The sequence below is a fragment of the Asparagus officinalis genome, chromosome 2 (assembly GCF_001876935.1).
Source record: "Asparagus officinalis chromosome 2, Aspof.V1, whole genome shotgun sequence".
Taxonomy (NCBI): Eukaryota; Viridiplantae; Streptophyta; class Magnoliopsida; order Asparagales; family Asparagaceae; genus Asparagus; species Asparagus officinalis.
This window is the reverse complement of record NC_033795.1, coordinates 14,137,577-14,153,226: the sequence shown is the minus strand read 5'-3', so window position 1 is coordinate 14,153,226 and position 15,650 is coordinate 14,137,577. Positions and strand designations below refer to the sequence as shown.

The window sequence follows — 15,650 nt, the reverse complement described above, 5'->3', positions numbered from 1 at the left end:
TTAATTTGGTATTTAAATAAGTCATGGGGTTATATGTGCAGATACCAGGTTGTAATTGTAATTTATTGAGGGGCTAAATTACAAAAGTACAACATCTATAAATAAGGGGTTATGATCCCTAACCTAGGGTTACATTCTCTAATTCTCTTCAACCCCATCTAAGAGAGAAATTCGGCTAAGGAGAAAACCCTAAGGTTAGAAGATCCAAAACCCAAAATCAAGATCAAGCAATGGATTCAGGTATAAGCTTCCGCTCTTTTAGATCCTTGTTAATCTCTTTGAATTAATCATGGCTATATGGTTTTAGATCTCAAGTTTATGATGTAGATCTAACATTTTTTTCTAACCTGCTTCGGACATGTTTTGACGTTCTCTGCTGCATAACTCCAAAATAAATTACATTTTAATAAAGTATGTGGATATTTATTGCTATGTCATTGAGGATTTAAGGGTAATATTCTCATAAATAAAAAATCAACACCTAAAATCTAATGGATGCTGAAAAAAGAACTTAGTTTGTAACTAACGTAGGGTACAGGACCAAATTGGCCCAATGTCCGGACCAAATTGGCCCAATGTCAGGACCAAATTGGCCGAATGTCAGGACCAAATTGGCCCATCAGCCAAGAAGTTTTCATAAAGAGTGTTGCCAATGGCTTTTGTGAGCGCTTATACGCTTGTCTTTTGTTTCATTCTTGCCTATGTTTGTCCATTGTTTTATTTAAGCTTGGCATTTGTTCAATTGTTAAATTTAATGATCTACGAGCATCTACTTTCCTTCTTAAATAATGTCTCGATAGAAAAACTAAAATTAATTAGAATGGGTGCGGATTAAGGGAGGGAAAAAATAATAATAATAAGTTTTGCGGTCAAGATTTCAAACTAGTACTGTACTGAATCCTACACGACCTCTTCTTGGTTAGATCTGCCCCAAAGTTCCCATATATTAATTATTATTTAACTGATAACCCTTATATTATCATTCAAGTCCAACATAAAAATTAACAAATGCATAACACGACACAGCTGGATTAAAACAAAAAATTTGATTACATCTGATATACAAACAAGATGATTAGTTATGTTTACAAAAGACTTGCCATTAAAAAGATGACAAAAGCTAGTTATGCTACATGTACTTCAAATTTGATGTTGGTATTAACAACTAATTCGCTTCATTCACATATCACCTTTCACTAGCTCTCAATTATTTAGAGTAATTCCAATGGATACGCTAAATGACATTAAGTATAACCTTGATACTCAGATTTGAAGCTTAATCCCGTTAGTTTTACATCCTTTAGATATTACAAGGATTCAGTTCTCTCTAAATTCCCTATATAAATATGCTATAAATTTCTCCAAATGAACCTTTATTCCACCAATGTCTTGTTAACCACTAGCGAATATGATTAGATGACCTCGCGACCTCCAACGTGAAGTTAGCGTATACATTTGGAGATATTAATTGGAGTAAATTCAACAACCTATTCTCCTGAATTTCTCAGTACATATAGGTCTCTTTACTTCCACTCTCCGAAATGAATCACACTGGCTATTATTGGCACTGTGAATATATCTGCATCACAAATAAAATGAATGAATAATATAAAGTACTAGGACGTCCATATCTGAAAGGTTACATAGTACAAAAAGACCTGCCTAATATAAACATTGGGATATCTTACACCGTGATGGAGTAATCTGATTTGAATGGGTTATATGTTCAGCACACGTACCATGTATCTCAGATGTCAAATGCAAACAATAAAACAAATGATCAAACAGTTGCTCTGTACAGGTCACTTAGCATGAAATTCCAGTTTAGCCAGAAATATACAATTTACTAAGTACTAATTAAGAAAAATAATTTGGTACAAAGGTTTACTTACAATTATATAAAGGACCCCTGACCTCAAATGGTATCAGAGCATCCTACTGATAAGGTCAGTAGGTTATATAACAATTTAAAACTGCTTGCTTCCTGAAAGCCAACTGATTGCCAGATGAAACAACTGTTAAGGGGTCTAGCTTGCATTTGATTTCTTCAGAACTAAAACCATAAAAATGGATTTCCATCAAATGAAGAAGGGCCCAGGGTATTACTCAAAATGGGGAGTCAAAGGAGGGCCTAAAAGAGTGGCCAAACACAAACTATCCAAAAGCTATATCATTTTCCATAAAGGTTTCACCACTTATTTTTAAAAAAATTGAGTTTTTTTTGTGGGGTGGGGTGTGTGTGTGTGGTGGGGGTTGGATAATTAGTGAGTGGTTATTTTCAAGTGGGGACCATTTGAATGAGTAGATGAAAACGAGTCATGTTACTATTAAGCAGGAAATTTGTGCTTTATACCAAACATATCCATTTTTCTCTGTATAGATTGAAATTAATTATTTACATGAGATCATTATTGTTTTTCAATTCATATGTTATTAGAATTAAAATTCTCATCACACTTTTAAGTTTCTTTCATTATGTTGATTACTATAAATTGAAAATTGCTCTTTTTTTAAGTAGACACCCACATGACCCTTCAAAATCATGGTTTTTGAACTTGGGCATGGGCTAAAACAAACCCAATCCATGTCTAATGGGTAACGAGTTTGAAGAAATGACGTGAAGTGTATGATATATGTCCAAGAAATGTATGACAAGTGTTTCAAATTAAAACATATATTGTATAATTGAATACATATTTGAACGAATGTATGCATATATCTAAAAAGTGTCCATGAAGTTTGGGTATGAGTACATGTCGATTATGGGTACGGCTTCATGATAGAAATACCTGGGTAACATAGGTTCTCATAGTTTCTCATAGTTGGACCAAAGTAAGCCCAAAATATATAGCAGAGGAACCCAGGAACGTTAAAATGGAGCACCAATCGCATATTATAATTCTTGAAGAAAGACCAATAGAAGTATTTTATTTTCAAAAGAACAGTCCACTACCTTCGTCTAAGAACCCTGAACTTTGTCTTCCTCAAGCAACAGATGAATGATGGACCTCACCACTTCATTATTGGCAATTATTGAGATCTAAGCCAGAAAAATCATACATCAGTAGAAGAACAGCGATTTTAAAGCTGAAAATTGGAAGTAATGTTTCTATAGTAACCCAATTGAAAATAAGGTTGTTGAAACCTGGCCCATTAATATAAAAGAACAGAAGAAGGCATTGAAGAAATATGACTTAGATAGCTAGTAAAACAGGCATGGACGCAAGAGCATAACAATCTAAATAATTAGAAACAAGAAGCTAATTCCTTCAAAACTTCAATTGTCCAGCTTCCAGAGCATCACGATTGTGAATAACTAGAAAACAAGTAGATAGCATTGATCGTGATGAGCCCGATTCAAGATGCCTCATATTGAGAAATACAAATGCGAGGGAGACCCAGTGGAGCATGTACAAAATTTCCATAACCTGATGAACATGCAACAAGTGTCGGAGCTAATCATTTGCAGAGTTTTCCCCATCACCATGATGGGAAGTGCCAAAATGTGGTGGAAGTCATTGGACAAGAAGTCCATCAATAGCTTTGAGCAGCTCAGTCAAAAGTTTACACAATATTTTTTGACTAATTCCAAACAGAAGAAGCCCTCCCACGTCTTGCTACAGATGAGACAAGAACCTGGGGAAAGCCTCAAGCCTCAGGGAGTATAACAAGAGGTTCCAAACTAAGAGGCTAGAAGTTGACGACCCTAGCAACATGGTTGCCATGGCCGTAACCTTGGCAGGTCTACAGAACAACAAATTGGCCTACTCGCTCATTGCAGACCGAGTCACCAACTATGAGCAGTGGATGGCCAAAGCCCGAGAATTCATAGATGCCGAAGAAGCCCGAGCCCATAAGAAGACGGCTAGAGAAGCAAAAGCAACTACAGTGACGGCAACACCCACTGTGGGGACCGAGTCCTCTCCTAAAAAGAAGGCGGAGAAGAATTCCCCCATAACCGACTCCAAGCCAAACATGGCCAACAGAAGAGACCAAAGGAGAGAAGCCGCCAAGAAGCCGCCCTCAACATCTCTCTCACACAAGCCCTTTACATGGTCCAGAAAGAAGGGTATCTCAATTCCACTCCTGCCCGCATGAAGACAGACTCTCGATCTCAAGACACCAGGCAGTTTTGTCGGTACCATCAAGACCACGGCCATCACACTAATGATTGCTAAGTCCTCCAGAGATATATTGAGGACTTAATACAAAAGAGATTCTTGAAGAGACTTGTCTCTCAGTAGGATAGGAGAGAATCCGCTCCACGAAAGTAAGACAGGAGGTCTCGATGCAGGTCACTCCGTCCCCAGCATCAGCAAGACAATCAGCCCACAAAAACCAGCAATCAGGGCGTTATTAACACCATCAGCGACCGCCCAACAGCAGGAGGAATGTCCAATAACGCTCCACGGAAGTCCGATAGGAGAGAATTTCCAATAACGCTCCATGGAGGGATTCTTGAAGAGACTTGTGTCTCAGCGGGACAGGATAGAATCCGCTCCACGAAAGTCAGACAGGAGGTCTCGATGCAGGTCACTTCATCCCCAGCATCAGCAAGACAAGCAGCGCGCAAAAACCATCAATCGAGGCGTTATTAACACCATCAGCGGCCGCCTAGCAACGAGAGGAATATCCAATAACGCTCAGAAGAAGTATGCCAGACAAGCGTTGGACGTCAACTTATGTAAAAAGAAGCCAAGGACAGATCAACTCATCTCCTTCAGCAACGCTGATTCTTGATGCCTCATGACGACCCTTTCATCATATCGGTTGAGATCAATGGCTTTCAGGTCAAGAGGATCTTGGTCGACACAGTAAACTCCACTGATATCCTGTTCATTAACACCTTCAATCAGATGGGCATTGATAAGTCCAAGCTGCAGCCTTGTCGAGATCCCCTCATCGGATTCACAGGACACTCCTACCATAAGGGACGATCACTCTCCCCCTAACGGTCGACGAGTACCATTGCTAATTCACGGTTCAAACACAGCTCTTAGTGATGAATATCAAGTCAACCTATAATATTATTCTTGGAAGAACTTCCCTAAATAATCTACAGACGGTCTCATCCACTTACCACCAGATGATAAAATTTTCAACCCCAGAAGGAGTCGAGATCGTTATGGGGAAACCAGCGAGAGGTCAGATCCTGCTATCTGCTCTCGATAAAAGCGAAAGGAGTGATGGAGATCTACCGATTGAGAAGACGCGCCTTTAGCTGGAGTAAGTGCTCGAATGGGAGTGGACGACTCTTGTAGAAGACCTCCAAGAAGTGCCGATCAACCTAGATGGGTTAAAGGTCAAGATTAGGTCGAGCCTCGTTGAGCCTTAACGAGAAGATGTGATCGCGTTCCTACACGAGAATGTAGATGTGTTTGCTTAAGGGCCCAAAGACATGCCGGGAATTTCCCCTAAACTTGTGAGCTATGAGCTCTCAGTCGACTAACACAACAAGCCGGTTTGACAGAAGAAGAGACATCTCAGCCCCGAGAGGCAGAAGGTGGCAGCAGATGAAGTCGACCGACTGCTCAAACTCGGCTTCATCAAAGAAGTGCAGTACCCAGAGTGGCTATCCAATGTGGTGCTGGTTAAGAAGTCCCTTGGCAAATGGAGGATGTGTGTGGATTTCATTGACTTGAACAAAGCTTGCCCAAAGGACAGCTACCCCCTCCTAAGGATCAACCAATTTGTAGACAAGAACGCGGGCCATGAGCTGCTCAATTTCATGGACGTCTTCTCTGGATACAACCAGATCCTAATGGCGGAGCATGATTAGGGAAGACCTCATTCATCACTGGTCAAGAAACCTACTATTATAAAGTAATGTCTTTTGGTCTTAAGAAAACAGTAGCCACCTAGTAGAGGTTGGTCAATAAGATTTTCAAGCACCAGAACGGTCGTAATGTGGAAGCATACGTGGACGACGTCTTTATGAAGTTAAAGCAGGCGTCATCCCACGTGTCGAATCTCGAAGAGACCTTTGTCTCCGACACTACCGCATGAAGCTCAATCCGGCCAAATGTCATTTTAGGGTGCAATCGAGCAAGCTCCTTGGGTTCATGATTACCCAACGAGACATTAAATCAACCCCGAGCCACAGAGCAGCTGAAGGAAGTCTCGCATTCTTCAAAACTTTGACAGGAAGGAATGAGCTAAAGGAAGGCGCTGGTTGGACAGCCAAGTGCAGTGAGGCCTTTAATGACCTCAAGATATACTTGAGCACAAAGCCACTGCTTAGCCGATCCAAAGAAAGAGAGACCTTATATCTCTACTTAGTTATCTCCAGATAAGCAGTAAGCTCTGTCCTAATACAAGAAGACAATGTCCAGAGGCCGACATCCTATGTCAACCGGATTCTGAAGGCGGTCGAACTCAACTATACTCTCATCGTGAATGCCTCCTTCACTCTCATAATTACATCTAGGCAGCTTCGTCCCTGCTTCCAAGCACATGCCGTGATAGTGTGGACAAATCTGCCACTGAAAAAAACACTCTCCTACCACTTCAGGGAGGATGATCAACTGGTCAATCGAGCTCAATGAATATGATGTGCAAATTGAGCCCAAGACTACCATAAAAGCCTAAGTCTTGACCGACTTCTTCATAGAGGCGTCCACAGCTAACGACGAGCCGTCTCTGCTCGTGCCAGTTCCCCCACCTAAGTCAACTCCTAAGACGACCAAGGAGCCCTTTCTCAAAAGCACTGCATTCCCAAGCATGATTTGCCAGTATTCTCCTTGTGGTAGCAATTAAAGGTGGACGGATCTTTAGGAGGCAATGGAGCAGTAGTCGTCCTGCGTGGCCCTGACAGATCCACTCCATCGCTTTCGAATTCTCTACCTCAAACAACGAGGCTGAGTGTCAAGCACTCTTCACGAGACTTCGAGCTGCCTTAACAGTCAAAACCGAGCTCATCTACATCCTGGCCGACTCCCAACTTATTGTCTATTGAATAAGGGAAGACTATACGGCTAAAGATTCGAGAATGATTTTGTATGTGAAGGAAGTCAAGGTGCTCTACAGCAACTTCAAAGACTTCAGAATCGTCCAAGTCCCCCGCGCCCTCAATGCTTGGGCGTACGCCTTATCCAAGATTGGGTCGTCCAACTTAGGGAATAGTTCAGGACCTATGCACACGGACACCCTCAAGAACCCTAGCATCATGAGAGCTTCAACAAACTTAGTTATGCAGGCCGAAACTTCTACGGGATCCTATTGGATGAATTCACTCATCTAGTACCTAACAGTGGGACCTTACAAGAGAATGCTACTGAAGTAATGAGTTTATAAAGGAATGCTCGAAGATATCCTATGCTCGATAACCAGCTTTATCGAATGTCATGCTCTAACAGTAGTGTGGCGTCTTATCTCCAATGTCTCCGACCGGCAGAAATTAGTTATGTTCTAAGAGAAATCTATGAAGGAACTTGCGGGAATCATCCATGAGCTAGAACTCTTGCTCAAAAGGTGATCCGCTATGGATACTATTGGCCTACCATCCTAGCCGAGTCTTAAAGACTCGTCTCTAGATGTAAAACTTGCGAATTCTTCTCAAATATTGCCACACGCTTCAGCCACTAAGCTCACGCCTATTACGAGCCAAATCCCATTAGCTCAATGGGGACTAAATTTATTGGGACATCTCCCAATAGCTTCTGAACAACGAAAGTTATTGATCGTTATCATTGAGTACTTCACAAAATAGATAGAAGCTGAGCTGTTGGCCAAAATTGGCGAGATCAATATCACCATTTTTGTGTGGAATCAATTGTCTGCAGATTTGGAGTTCTCATCTCGTTCGTCACCGACAACAGCGCTCAATTCGACAGCAGAGGTTTCCAAAGTTTTTGTGATGGATGAAAGATCCAACTCAGGTTCACCTCAACGACACACTCAAAATGCAATGGGCTTGTAGAAGCCGCCAACAAATGCATACTTCAAGGTTTGAAGAAAGTGGACAAGGCGGATGAAAACTGGGTCGAGGAGTTACCGGGAATTCTGTTGTCTTGCTGTATCAGTCACAAAAGTTTGACGGGAAAGACTCCCTTCAAGCTAGCATATGGAACTGAGGCGGTCGTTCTAGTAAAAGTTGGCATGCCAATCATCAAACTGTTGCACTGTGACGAAGATTTGAATTCCACTGGTCTTAGGGTCGGACTCTGACCTTATTGATGAAGTTGGAGAAAAATACCTCCGATCACAAGTCATCAGTCAACAGCGCATCGCCCGACACTACTACGGCAAGGTCGTAACAAGGCATGCTCAAAGACCTTAGTACCCATTTGGGATTAAACCAAGGCACGCCATGGACTAAGACCTTAGCATCATTCTCATGAATAAGCCCGAGGCACGTACCTAAAGACTTTGGTGTCGTTTCGAGTAAACCCAAGGCATGAAGCCGAGTCGTTCCTAACGCAGTCAACTCCAAAGACCTTAGTACCCATTCGGGATAAAACCAAGGCACGCCATCCACACGACCAAATTCGACTCAAAGACCTTGGTACCATTCGGGATAAAACCAAGGCACGCCATGGACTAAGACATTAACATCATTCTCATGAATAACCCCGAGGCACGTACCTAAAGACCTTGGTGTCGTTTCCAGTAAACCCAAGGCATGAAGCCGAGTCGTCCCTAATGCAGTCGACTCCAAAGACTTTAGTATCCATTCAAAATAAAACTAAGGCACGCCATCGACACGACCAACTTTGACTCAAAAACCTTAGTACTCATTTGGGATAAAACCAAGACATGCCATGAACTAAGATCTTAGTATCATTCTCATGAAAAAATCCGAGGCACGTACCTTAGACCTTGGTGTAATTTCGAGTAAACCCAAGGCATGAAGCCGAGTCATCCCTAACGCGGACGACTCCAAACACCTCGGTACCCATTCGGGATAAAACCAATGCACACCATCGACACGGCCGATTTCAACTCAAAGACCTTGGTACACATTCGCGATAAAACCAAGGCACGCCATGGACTAAGACATTGGCATTATTCTCATGAATAAGCCCAATGCACGTACCCAAAGACCTTAGTGTCATTTTGAGTAAACTCAAGGCATGAAGTTGAGTCGTCCCTAACACAATCGACTCCAACTCGAAAGACATTGGCATCCATTCAGGATAAGATCAAGGCACGTCATTGATCGATCAACTTTAACTTATAAGACCTTGGTATCTTCTTGAGTAAAACCAAGGCATAAAGTCGACTCATCTCAGTTACAAATCTCGAAACGAGGTAAATTGTAAATGAACACAACAAGCAACAAAGATGCATAGATCGAGTAGACAAAAGTAATCATTTTATTCATATATCAAAATATGTACAGCAATACTTGCATCAAAAAATGCTAAAAAAACAAAAGAGATATATAGAGCCCTCGCAGCGGTAGCAGGAGTCGGTTGACGAGTCTAGTAATAGTCAGACCCAACCTCTTCATCTTGGTCATCCACAGGCGGCTAGCTCGTCTTGAGCAGAGCTCGCTCCTAACTCCTCAACTTCCTCATCCCAATTGTCGACATCCAATACTAGCCCACCTCCCTTCCTCTTTATCTCCCTAAGGGCATCAAGGCAATTGGCGATGCAAGAGGGATAGTAGAAGCAATCAGGGTCGAGCTTGAGCTGACGAGGGGTCTGCGCCAGGAGGAAGTCGAAGCCAACTTTGCAAGCCAGAGCCACCTCCACCTTGCCTAGAGTGTTGCTGCGGTATTTCTCCATAACCTCCACTCGGTAAGCCTCGAATTCGAGATAGCTAACGCGATCTTGCAATGCCTTCACTTCAACGAGAGACGACTCTCGTTGTCTCTCAGCCTCTAATGCCACTTGGGCCGCCTCCTTCAGATTCTCATAGGCTTCCACCTCCTCCTTTAGCTGATCCTGGAGGCTCTCAGCGTATTGGCAAGCTAGCTGAGCCCGTTCGAAAACGACCCCGCTCTCGCCTTTCGACCGCAATTTCATCCTCCAAGTACTTCACCTCATCATCTCGTTCATCGAGCTCATGCTCAAGATGACCGATGTCCTTGAATTTTTCGATCGTGGACTACTTTTTGTGGTTGTGCGCCTTGAGCCCCTTGAACGCCTCCTCTCGGATCTCCACTTCTCAAGGCCACTTGCCCTCACTCCACCTCCAGGCCACCAACTCGGCCTCCTTGGCAGCAATGTTCTTCTCGACCTCTTCTCGAGTCACCCTCTCAGCCTCCAACACCTCGAATTTGAAGTGAAGGTCTCACACGTGCTCCAGCAAGGAGAACAGCTCCTGCTTGACTAAAGCCCCTTGCAGGAGATAACCTTTGAGGGTCTGATGAAGGCCGACATCAAGCATACCCGAGAGGATTTCATTGTCTCGGGAGGGATATAACTGCTCCAGAGCTCGAGACTGGGTGATTCGAGACTTTAAGACCGAGCCCTTCCTATCAAGTTGTCATCTAGGAGTGATTCTAAACTACTTAGACGGCTCCATGTCGTACCGAGGGCTTTCCTTAGATGACCCCATCATCATCATCCTTAGCTCCCCTCATACATTCGGCTCGAGCTCGTCGATACGATGGGGTAAGGGCCACCCAGTGCGACTCTCGGAAGCTAGAGGTGCCTCGACCGTTGCCTACTTCTCAGCCAGCTCCTTGCCCAGTCGATGCGGCCCGAGTCGATTAGAGGAGGCTAGGCTTCTCACTTCCTCGACCCGAGCCTCAGAAGAGGCTCGTGTGCCCCTATTTCTCCCCCCTCAAGCCAAGCAGGGGATTCCTCATCAAGGACCACGATGACCTCGGCCGGCTCAGTTGGAGAGACGTCTAGAGGAGTGGGAAGATGTTGACCAACTTCAAGGACTAGGACAGCACTGGCCACCTCTGCTGCACCCCCCTTCTCAGCATGGGTCGGCTTGACGTTCCCAAAAGGACCTCAGCCGCTTACTTTTCGCAGCACTCTCCTCTTCTTCTCAGACCTCTCGCTCTGAGCAGTACTAGCGCTTGGCCTAGCCAACCAAGCCGCAATCTCAGCAACATTTGTTGCCGCTACCTCGACATCTGTTAGGGCTAACTTAGACAGTCACTTCTATAGCCTGATCAAAGACCCCGGCTAAGCCTCGTCTGACTCCTTTAGTGATAGCCAGGACCGCTACTCGGATTTCTTCCTCTTATGTCGACGGGACTCTGGAGATGTCGGCCGCTCGCGGAGCTGCCGGGTCAAATAGATTCTCGATCCTTCGTGACCCAGAATAGGCTCGAATGTTCTTGAGTCCCTTGCTTCTCTTCGGTCGTGAGGAAACCCGGCTTCAGAATGTCTTTCTTAATCTCCGACCAAGCTGAGAAGACAAGACGGAATCAGCTCTAAAGACCCACATAAACTTCTCCTTCCAGTCTTTATTCGACTCGGGAGCGTTCGAGACGACTTTGAAGCCGTCGAGTTCTGAAAGTAATAGAGCCCTTCTTTCTTCCCCACCTTAACACTGAGAAGGTGGCCGAGCATGCGGAGGGTCGGGTCGGGTCGACTCCAACCCAATGGCAGATCACCACAAACCCCACCACCATGGCAATAGATTTCAGCTTGATTTGGGAAGGCGAGCCTCCCAAAGCTTTAAAGACACGACTGAGGATGGGGTGGAGCGGCAGACAGCATCCATACTCCAAGTGCTTGAGGTAGACCGGAGCGACAACATCTCTACGGTCATACACAGCCTGAGCCCTCTCTGGCGTCGACAATGTGAACGCTCGGGGAGGTCATAGCGGTTATAGTAGGCCTCGAGCTCTGTTGCGCACAACTTTGAGCGAAACTTTCTCAGGAGATTGATTCTCGTCTCCTTGCGGACCATAGCGAGAGCAGAAGCCATCAAAGATCATCGGAGGATATGATCGAAAATCACTCGAAGAAGTCTATGGTTCAGAAGATGAGTTTAGAAAATTCGTAAACAAAACCCCTTTGCAGAAATGATATATATAGGCCCAGGGTGGGCACGTGTCGAGATCATAGCGGTCGACTTGATTGTAAACAGACGGCTGAGATCAACCTCAGAAGGCAAAATGACCGCTCAAGAACCGAAGCATTGTCTTTCGGTTGACATGCCATTTGCCCTGAGGAAACGAGGCGACGCCAGCGCACGATCTCCAGTGACGTCAGAGTATCACATCAATAGTGACCCGTCGCTTTCCTCATAAATGCGCCTCGGATATCACCAATCGACGTTCAAATTTCACTCGGACAAATTTCACTCGGACACGGCTCGGCAAGTTCGAATGAAATGGGTCAGTGTTATATCCTACAAATAACCTAAGGGTCAATCCTCTTTCTAGAGATGACACGTCCAATGTTAGCTAATCCTCAGTTCGGCTTCGCCCTAGCCAGGACGGCTCTAGCAGCATGGGCACAACTTTTGTCAAGGGCCAAGTTGAGAAGCATTCTCACTCACACTCTCCATTTGAGCCGATCTCTTCAACTCCAGATCGACAACTTGCAAGGCCGACCAAAAATGTGATGCTTATCGGCCCACACCATTTGACTCGACCCCAGTCCTCTTCATTCCACTAGTTTGGGTCGACAACTTGTGAGAGCAACTAAAAAGACGGTACTTATCGGCCCACTTTCTGGTAGTAGATCCATAATCAAAAAAGTTTTTGTGATTGTTCCAGAAGAAATGAAACAAAAGATACGGTAGAACTAGGACAGTTATTGTATGAGGTCTACCCAATGCTAGATGCAGAGGCGCATAATAGATCGATATGAACATCATGAGCTGCACAGAATCAAGGCGAGACGTCACTTATCACCCCTCTCATGGAGCCGAGTCGGAAGGCAATGTGTCCCCCCCCCTTGCCGACACTCAATTGCCATCACATTAAATGAATAATCAGAATCATCATTTCTTCAGTCTCGAAAGTCTTTATAACTCATCGGGCCTCGTCAGCGCCATGCACATTTTGTCACCCTCACATTGAACGCCAAGGTGACTAATCCCCCTCTGCAACAGACACCTATAAAGCAGATGACGGCTAAGCCGCCAGCTTGACTCGGTCGATGTTACCTATCTACCCCTCGGATCTGCTATAAAAGGAAACTGATGTTTGTTGCCTACAATAAGCAATCCTCTACCTAAAAAAATTAAACACTTAACTATTTTTCTTCTCCACTCAAGTTCTTTGCTGACTTGATCGTCGGAGGAACCATCGAAAATCCCAATTCCAACCTCTTACGTACTCTTCATGTGCAGGACAGGACTCTCAGCCCAAGAACAAACCATCTAAAGTAGATTGACTATCCCAACACCCTTAATAATCCACACATAAGCCCCTATTAGATAACTAACATCAACATTTAGCCTTAGTGTGACCTATGAAGTGATTCTTGCATTATATAAATGACTCATCGAGATTTAAAATTCTGACATTTGATTGTGAATTCGAGAAAATAGTAATCTTTTAGTTTTGCACAAATTTAATAGTTTGTTTTCTTTCTCAGTATTTACCTTGATTTCAAAAGGGCCTAATTTTAGAGTATACTACAGTATATTCAATTGCTCATAAGAAAAAAATCTAAAATGTCGTATTCCTTCTGAAAATAATAATAATATATTGTTCTTGAATCATATTTTGCTATTTTTGGAATTTCAGGTGCAGAACTTATAATTCACTATTTCTAAAAATTATTATTATTTTGTTAGATACCTAGGAACTCTAAATGTTCTCACTGAGCCTAGTTCAACCCGTCATTTTAAATTTATTTTTAGATCTAAGAAAGCTACGTAATAAGCCAAACTTTTGGTTATTTTGTGCATTACTAAGAAGTGTTTATATGGAAAAACATCTTCGGTGGTGTTAATGTACAACCAACAATGTGTTTTGCGTTGTAAAATATTTGTAACGGTGAGATTGTGGATTGTAAATACCGATTATATATATAGTTTGCTCTCAGCTTCTATTATCAGCAAGTTTATATATGTTTTTAGAAAAGCTATGTGATATGAAGTGTCAGGCTTGACTCGTGCACGGGACTTGTCTTATGCATGGGTCGTCGTTGTCGCGTAACTCGCATTTATAAATTTTCGCTACAGTTTCGGGGCGTGACATACTCAATAATACAATACATGTTTTAATTTAAAAAACATGTCATATTTTTCGATCATATATCATACACTTCACATCCACTCTAGAAACTCATTGGACATAGGTCAAGTTCTAAACTATGATTTTAAAGGGTCGTTCGGATGTCTAGTTCAAAAGCTAGCGAGTTTTCAATTTATAATTCACGTAATAAAAGAAACATAAAAATGTTATAAGCATTTTAATTCTCATAACACGTGAATGAAAACAATATTGATCTAATATAAATTATTAATTCCAATAACAACATGTGTATGTGTATATAAACATTTATATAGCCGTGTCCCATACCCATGCAACATAGGTCATCAATAGTCCAAGGACTTTAAATACTGATGAGCAGGCATCNCCCCCCAACAACACAAGCAAAAAGAAAAATGGAAAAAGAAAATTGTTGTGCAACTTTTAATTGATCTACTCAAAGAAAAAAATTCTCATGCTTCTTACCGCAATGGCATAATTCACAAACTTGATCCATGATCAAACTAAGACCAGTAGTGAACAAAGAAACGTAGCTGATACTTCCAGGTGAGAGAAAACAGACAGTTATAAAGAAAATAGATAAGGATGGAATTTGAAGGCATATATGCTAACATATGTTCACTTTCCACCAAAAATGTGACATAAGATAAGAGGAAGGGATGAAAGGAGAAGCTAAATAATAGAAAGAAAAAATAATCACACAGTTGTATCGCAAAATTCAAATCTCCTATTCAGAGGTGCTGCCAGCAGCTAGAGGACAAAGTTGTGTGTAGTAATACAAACTCCCTAGAGAACAGCAGAATACCTTAGTAACAGAAGTTACCCTACCTGTGGCTTGCGAATGAGGCCCCTCAAAATAGCATCAAGTGTTACACGAAGTTCCTTAAATAAAACTGCTGTTTGTGCGGGTGCATTCAGCTTTAACCAGTTATCTATAAGGACTGTTCCTGTCTGCAAAAGAAAATGTTGAAACATGTCACATTTAGTAAGTTTAAGAAGATTGGCAATCTAGGAATAAATTCCCAACATCACCAAAGAGCCCACTGGAGGACCCTTTTCCAACCGCTGGATCACTGTGCATGAAATGAGCTATCCCATTGACTACTTACTCATGAGTATTTATTCTTTGTAGAAAATTGCATGAAACTGCATGCACCAATGATTCACATGATCAAGAAACAGAAACAAAGGCTTCCCGTTGACAGGATGTGATTCCAAAAGTCAGTTTGATATGCTAGTATTGATAGAGGCGTAAATCCTATCAATTGGAAACTATGTCATGGTGCATCAGAACTTAAGAACAAACTGTTCAGGTATGAAATTGACATGTAAATAATCTAAAAACGAAAAGGACAAAAGCATTATTCAAATCAATCTATAAACGAATAAAACACCTTATAAGACAATCTAAAAAAATAGCATATTTGGAACATGAACTCTTGTTTGATGCTACCGAATTGCGACCACAAGTTTATCTTGATCTGGAAAGTTTTACCCTCTTACACCAATTCTTGTGGATAAAAATTCTTGTGGATGATGATGATGATAACAAATACTAATACTCCACTG

At 42.6% G+C, this 15,650-nt stretch overlaps 1 protein-coding gene across 1 annotated transcript in view; it reads right to left on the bottom strand.

Moving 5' to 3' along the window:
- The window catches only part of LOC109830860 (DExH-box ATP-dependent RNA helicase DExH7, chloroplastic-like), an 85,012-nt gene continuing 70,606 nt past the window's right edge, over window positions 1,245–15,650 (bottom strand). The window contains 3 exon segments of the mRNA XM_020398221.1: window positions 1,245–1,579; window positions 2,954–3,040; window positions 14,910–15,032. Of these exon segments, the coding sequence (XP_020253810.1) occupies window positions 2,960–3,040; window positions 14,910–15,032 (204 nt within the window). The 3' untranslated portion in view covers window positions 1,245–1,579; window positions 2,954–2,959.